Source organism: Mesoplodon densirostris, chromosome 4 (genome assembly GCF_025265405.1).
Source record: "Mesoplodon densirostris isolate mMesDen1 chromosome 4, mMesDen1 primary haplotype, whole genome shotgun sequence".
In the NCBI taxonomy this organism is placed as follows: domain Eukaryota; kingdom Metazoa; phylum Chordata; class Mammalia; order Artiodactyla; family Ziphiidae; genus Mesoplodon; species Mesoplodon densirostris.
Genome location: NC_082664.1, coordinates 167,755,463 through 167,762,098, shown reverse-complemented (window position 1 = coordinate 167,762,098; position 6,636 = coordinate 167,755,463). Strand labels below are relative to the sequence as shown.

Below are 6,636 nucleotides of genomic sequence, written 5' to 3'. Positions count from 1 at the left end.
AAAAAAGATCAAAATGGATCGAAAAGCTTAATTCTGAAGGACAGAGGCTGAAAAATAATTCCATAGCAATTTACAAACAAAACAACTTACGCAGAGGTTGGTGACCAATTGCTACCAGTGTTGCATAATTGAACGTCTCCTCATCTTTGTGTGTGTTTTTTTTTTTTGACTATTACAGAAGTTTATTTAACAAAAATGTTCAGTAAGAAAATGTACACGACCCAATTTTCATCGTAGTAAAATGTGGAGAAGGGACATGTGGAAGCAGTTGATTTCTCTGGTGAAGACAGCCATTGTTCATACTCGTTCCAAAGCTTCTAACATGATGATATTATTTCCTCGTATTACCACCATTCCAATATTGTTCTGTTGCCCACTAGTTGCCATCTCCACACATTCATCTATCACAAGATTCATAAAGGGATCAAATCCCCTCAATATTCCTTGGACATGTCTGCCACCATTTAATTTCAATGATAACTTCTTGTCCATAAATTTCTTCAACTCAGGAGGGTGAGCTTTGCTCATGATGTCTACTCGAGGAGCTCAAAGATGCCTCCACCGTCTCCTCATCTTTGGTGCAAGGATGCTGATCTAGTTTCACAATGAACACAACAAGAATGGCTTGAAACTTCATTATGAGAATTTCTGGTTAGTTATAACTCAAACTTCTGGGAAATAAAGCAACTGTTGAACACTAGCATGATTTACACCAAGTGAGGGCTTTAAAAAGTAAACTCTATTCCTCTGAGGTCCATTTCAGTCTATTCTCTCTCCCAGTCACTTCCTTCTTTCTATCATTGAATATATCATCCCATGCACTCTTTCCTTTTTCTTCTGTTTTCAAGCCATAACTTATTTCAAGGCATAGTTCAAATACCACAATGGTGATTTTCACCTTCTATAAACCTCTGCAACAAAGCAGACCTTTGGAATTTATAGATATACCATTTGTACTTTCAACTATTGCAAAGGATTCCAATTCTTATTACTTTCATTGGGTATTAGAATCATGGTGTACAGTAAGAAATCACTGACCAGTGTGGGAATCTAGTCTACCGCTGAGCATCTTCAACTTAATGAAATCCTGTAGTTCTCTACCTATCTTTGTCATGCAGTAACTCTTGAACATGAAATTTGGAATCTTTAGCTTTTATTTCTGGCAAATCCCAGATTGAGGTATGATCTACTGTACCTAAAGTCTGTATCATAGAATATAACTAGGGGTCCAGAAAGGGTCTAATCTGAGTACACCTCCCCTAGGAATTCTGCAATATGATGGCATGCCTCTTGTTCTTTGATTTACATATAAAATCATTTCAGCTGGTGAGAAATGAGTTTAAACTTCCTTTTCACAGTTCCTGGTAAGTTATACAAAACATCTGGGGGAAAAAAAAACTGTTTTGGAGAATTTAGGTTCAGTATGCAATGGCCATACTGAACCTAGCACAGTCCAGTGATTTTATGAAAATGACATTGAACTTGCCCTCATACTACAGTATGAAGAAGGATCCCAGCTCTGATCCCAGAGACAGCCAGTAGGAATGGGTTCTACTTTAAGTCATGGAGAAATGGCAGGGAAGAAGTGGTGTTAGGGCAGGAAAAGTGGGATCGTGCCATAGGAATTTCCACAGTCCAGCTCTATGAACATTTAGCCTAAATCCTTCAAAAATTATCTCTAATGTATTAAAAAAGTAAGAGCATTGTTCAGAGGTCAAGCAAGCTGTTACAATTGTTGGTAAGAGATATGATGAGTAGTGGGAGATGGAAATCTCAGAACTGGGAGAAAACTGACCAATTCTGCATAAGTACTGAATTGGCTAAAAGACAGAGTAACAATTATTAAAGGTAATAATGATAATACTCATCCTTGATAGAGTGAGTTCTCTTTATGGGTCAACACTACGTACATTATCTCATCTAATCCTTACAACTACTGTTTGAGGTAGTATCATTAAGTCATCTTACAGAGCAGGAAACTGAGGCATAGAGAATTGAAGCAATTTACCAAGAATCACATAGGGCATAAGTGGCAGGGTCAGAATTCAAGTTTACACTTGCGTGATTTCATAGCTCCTATTCTTAATCCCTAGGTTCTATGTCTTCTACACGATGGTACAAGGCAGAGGAATGTTCTTGTATCAAAGAACAAAGCCCATGTAAATCTGCCTCATAAAAGGAATCCTAAAACTGGCCACCTGACGGCTGCAGTGAGGTGGGGTGGGATGGGAGACTGATGGGGTTAAGACATAAGAATCTGGAGGGGTGACCTTAGTTAGAATGGCCCAGCCTAGGATTTCCCAGTAACAGAGGTGGCCTGTAAAACAAAGGTTCCCCTTATATTTTTCTCTAATCATTTAACATGTGGCATGTATCATTTTCAAGGTGAGAACTCAGTCTCTTATAATATTATTTAAGAATGCTTAACATTTAATTGATAGATGAGAAGTTTCATTATGGCCCCATGGAAATGAAAGTCGGAGGACTGACCACAATTACTTTTTTTTTTTTTTTTTTTTTTTCTTTTTGCGGTATGTGGGCCTCTCACTGTTGTGGCCTCTCCCGTTGCGGTGCACAGGCTCCGGATGCGCAGGCCCAGCGGCCATGGCTCACGGGCCCAGCCGCTCCGCGGCATATGGGATCCTCCCAGACCGGGGCACGAACCCGCATCCCCTGCATCGGCAGGCGGACTCTCAACCACTTGCGCCACCAGGGAGGCCCCACAATTACTTTTAAAGGGCTTTTCAGTTCCCAAAGAACTTGAGTTTTAGTTACATCCTCATTTGTAAAAGACATATTCAGATATTCAGGAAGAGACTCCTAAAAGAAATTTCATGGGCAACAAATGTTTTTCTCTTGGATAGTTATACCCTTCACCTTTGCTTTCAATTCTGAACTTTAGAGCAAACAAGATGTAATCAGCTCATGGTCCAAACCTGCAAACCAAGCATATGTAGATTTATGTAAATATCCATGCAAATCAGGCACAGCCACTGGGCTTCTGGGAGGTTGCAAATGGAGCCCTTGGTACAGCAGAGGTCAAATATCCTTGGATTAGAGCTCAATTCTACATGCAGATTTTTATAGGACAATGGCAGCCCCTAAACACAGCAGTCTTTAAATGCCGTGATAATTCTATGCTTGAGTAGTTTTCAGTCATAATTAGGAAGAGGTGACCTGGTTCAGAGAAAAATGAAGAGCAGAATGAAACTGAGCTCTAATGTTCCTGTTTACTTAAGTTGAGTACTTATTATCTTCCTGTCCCTGCTTTCCTAATTTTTTCACGTGCCCATGAAAAGACCTCAGGTGGCATGAAAAATGACTTTTTAAATTTTTCAGCTGGCTTTGATTTGAGTACTGAATTTCTCCAACTTACCTAAAAGGCAGGATAGAGAATAGTCCAAGGGCACTGTCCTTGGAATGGCTTCAATGCCAATGGGCCACCTTCCCTGAGATGCTGCACCACCACCATCACCAGTTAAATTATCCAAGGTTATAGCAACAGAGAATCTGCAATGACTGTTATCACTACTGTTACTAAGAGCTATGGAATTTTAATTCCAGGGTGATCAGTGAAAAAGGCCATTAGACTTTGGAATGTCCTTGTGGGAGCTTGTTGGATTCTCTTGGGTACAGTAGACTAGGCTATTCCCAGCCCCTCAGTCCCAGGGCAGAGGAGAAGTTCTGCAGAGCAAATGGCGGTGATCATACCAAGTCAGTGTTAGACTTGGAGAAATGAGCACAAATGGTCCTCTGCCATCCATGTGTGTGCGTTGGCTATTGAGTTCCCAACCAGAGGTTTTGTCCACTTTTGCTGCAGGGTTCAGTTAATTAAGCTTTACCAACACTTCTTGCCCAGAAACAACACTCATGCAGGAAAACTTTAACAGTTTCCAACCCTGGCCACTCCCAGTCCACTGCCATCCAGCACCACCTCCTGGTCTCCCCAGACACCTCGTTTCATAGCCTGACACTGAGAATATTCCTGTTCTCTGAACGTGTTTCCAGGACCGTGGCCAATGGCAGACACCAGGTCTTTAAACACATTTGCAGCTGAATGACTAAAGAAATGACATGATAGTTTTAATCAATTCTTTGCAATTGAGCCCTACGTTCCTTGGATAAGATTATTACTTCCATGTTCCTCTGGTTCCACTTCTATAAAACAGATCAAAATGCCAATTTTCTTCAATGAAATGGTCTGGAAAATAAGAAAGACAAAAATCTGAAGCATTTACAAATATCTCTTGTTAAGTTGAGAAAAGGAAATGAGTGACTTTAAAATTAGCCAAATTCCATGAGGACTGTCTATAAAAACTTTATCAGGATAAGAGCTGTGGTTCTAGTGCTGACAAAAATGTGAAAACAAGATTAAAAGTGGTGGAGTGGGGCATCTTCTTCTTTTTTTTTTTTTTTTTTTGCGGTACGCGGGCCTCTCACTGTTGTGGCCTCTCCCGTTGCGGAGCACAGGCTCCAGACACGCAGGCTCAGCTGTCATGGCTCACAGGCCCAGCCGCTCTGCGGCATGTGGGATCTTACCCGACCGGGGCATGAACCTGCGTCCCCTGCAACAGCAGGCGGACTCTCAACCACTGCGCCACCAGGGAAGCCCAGGGTGGGGCATCTAAAAAGTCAGAGGTGGAGTTCGCTGTGTCAGTACAGAGAGCCAAGGACTTGGGGCGTAGGGAGTGGGTGCAGGAGCTTTCCTTTAAATAGACAAGAAAAAGCAGGCAAATCATGCCATGGGGAATGGATCACAACTCAGCTTTCAGTTTGCCAGATAAGTACTTTCATTTAGATTGTAAATAATCTCACCCATGGTTAGGTATAAACCAGGTAAGCAGTACCAATATTTGAAAGAGAAAATTGTTCTCACTTATAATTAAAAGATGTTATAGTCTCAGTTGGCTGTGTTGTCCAAGAATCCATTAATCAAAGAAGCCATTATATCTCTACTTACATTAATTCCATTATTATATCACGTGAGTTATGTTCAAACATTTATTGCCCAATAATTTTCAGAGAAAAATGGTAATAACTTGGGTGGAGATATCATTAATGTGAAGAGATTTTTTGGCACAGGAGTTAATGAAGTACATGAAGTAACCCCCAACCCCAATTATAATGAACTTTTCCAAATTCCAAGGCTAATGGGAAAGCTCCAAATGGTGTAAATGAGATTGTAGGATTCGAGCAGCACTCTGTGAATGTCAATTTAGTCCTAGACTTTTGCAAGGATAAGAGCAGGTAAACAAAATCAGGGATCTTTCTCATCTTCCAGAACACTGGAGGCTATTTCTTACTTGCCCATTAATTTTTTTAGCAACAATTTCCATTATGGAAATCTTTATACACATAAAAAATTACTTTCTACAACAGGCAATAGATTGTTCCTTTTTAAAATCTCAAGTGTTAGAACAAAATATCCTTACAAAAATCATTCTAACAAGACTTTATATGTTATTATAAGAGGATTTATCACGTGTATTGCCTTTTACCATTGGACTTGTCAAACTACAGAATTGTGAGATAAATGGTGATAGTAGTGACATAATCTTTTCTGCAGGGAGTCTGAACGATTATAAGACGAGATGGTCCTTCCTAGACCTAACGCTTGGTTCCAGACACTTGAAATGTCAGAGGTCTATGCAGATCTGAGACAGAAAAGAGATGGTCCTTCCTAGACCTAACGCTTGGTTCCAGACACTTGAAATGTCAGAGGTCTATGCAGATCTGAGACAGAAAAGAGAGACTGAAAATGAGAAAATGTGGATTTGGGCTCAGTCAATCACAGCATCTCAATGTTTGCAGTGACCTCAGGAATTATCTAGAACAGACCATTCTCTCAGTCAGAGATGAGGTGAGGCCTGAAGCTGAGGAACCCCATTGCCCCAGTATAGAAAAGGGTAGGAGAGTGGGGAGCCCCCCAGGTCCTCAGGGAGTGGTTTTCACTTTTTAGCAACAGAAAGTCAACAGACCACGTTTGAAGTAAAATAATGTGTGACATCCCAATATATGAAACATGTAAGATAGAGGGGCTGGGTTGAAGGCAGAGGGAGTGGAGGATAGCCATCCCCCCACCAGGCTCTGCGCCATAGTCCCACGAAGTTTTCCTGTGGGAAGTTATCAGACCCTTAGATCTCTGGGGAACTGTATGAGTTAGGACTTTTCTAGTTGCAAAGGAAAGAACTCAACCTGAGTAAGGATGAGGTCAAGCAAAGTCATAATGACGATGATAACAATTACCTCCTAGACCCAGAGGAGTCACTCACGCAGCTGGGTTCGGGGGAGGACCTAGAACTGGGACGGTAGGTCATCAGATCTCTCTGTCTCTCTCTGTCTCTGTCTCTCCCTTTAAACACACATACACACTTCTGAATCCCATGTGCAAAGATCAGGATGGATCCAGTCTGGTTAGGGCCTCCACCTGCGATGGGGTGGGGGGGTATGCAGGGAGGAAGGGGGTCACAGGGTCATGGAGTAGACACCTGGCTGCTGTGGGTTAGGGGTCAGGGCCCAGAGAAGAAGAGCTGGTCAGGTCACCCAGCAGTTAGAAAACCACTGAAATAATACACTGGAGGTGGAGACACACACAAACTGGAATGGGACCGGAGCTTGGAGACCAACTGAGTTACA

At 41.7% G+C, this 6,636-nt stretch overlaps 1 protein-coding gene across 1 annotated transcript; it reads right to left on the bottom strand.

Annotated features, from left to right (window-relative positions):
- Positions 1 to 204: 204 nt before the first annotated feature.
- LOC132487693 (small nuclear ribonucleoprotein G-like) lies at positions 205 to 555 on the bottom strand. Its single transcript, XM_060095433.1, has one exon. It carries the CDS (start codon positions 526 to 528, stop codon positions 298 to 300), a length of 231 nt encoding a protein of 76 aa, XP_059951416.1. The 5' UTR covers positions 529 to 555; the 3' UTR covers positions 205 to 297.
- Positions 556 to 6,636: the final 6,081 nt, after the last annotated feature.

Coding starts and splice junctions, on each gene's coding strand:
- LOC132487693 (XM_060095433.1), bottom strand. CDS start 528: ATGAGCAAAGCTCACCCTCCTGAGTTGAAGAAATTTATGGACAAGAAG.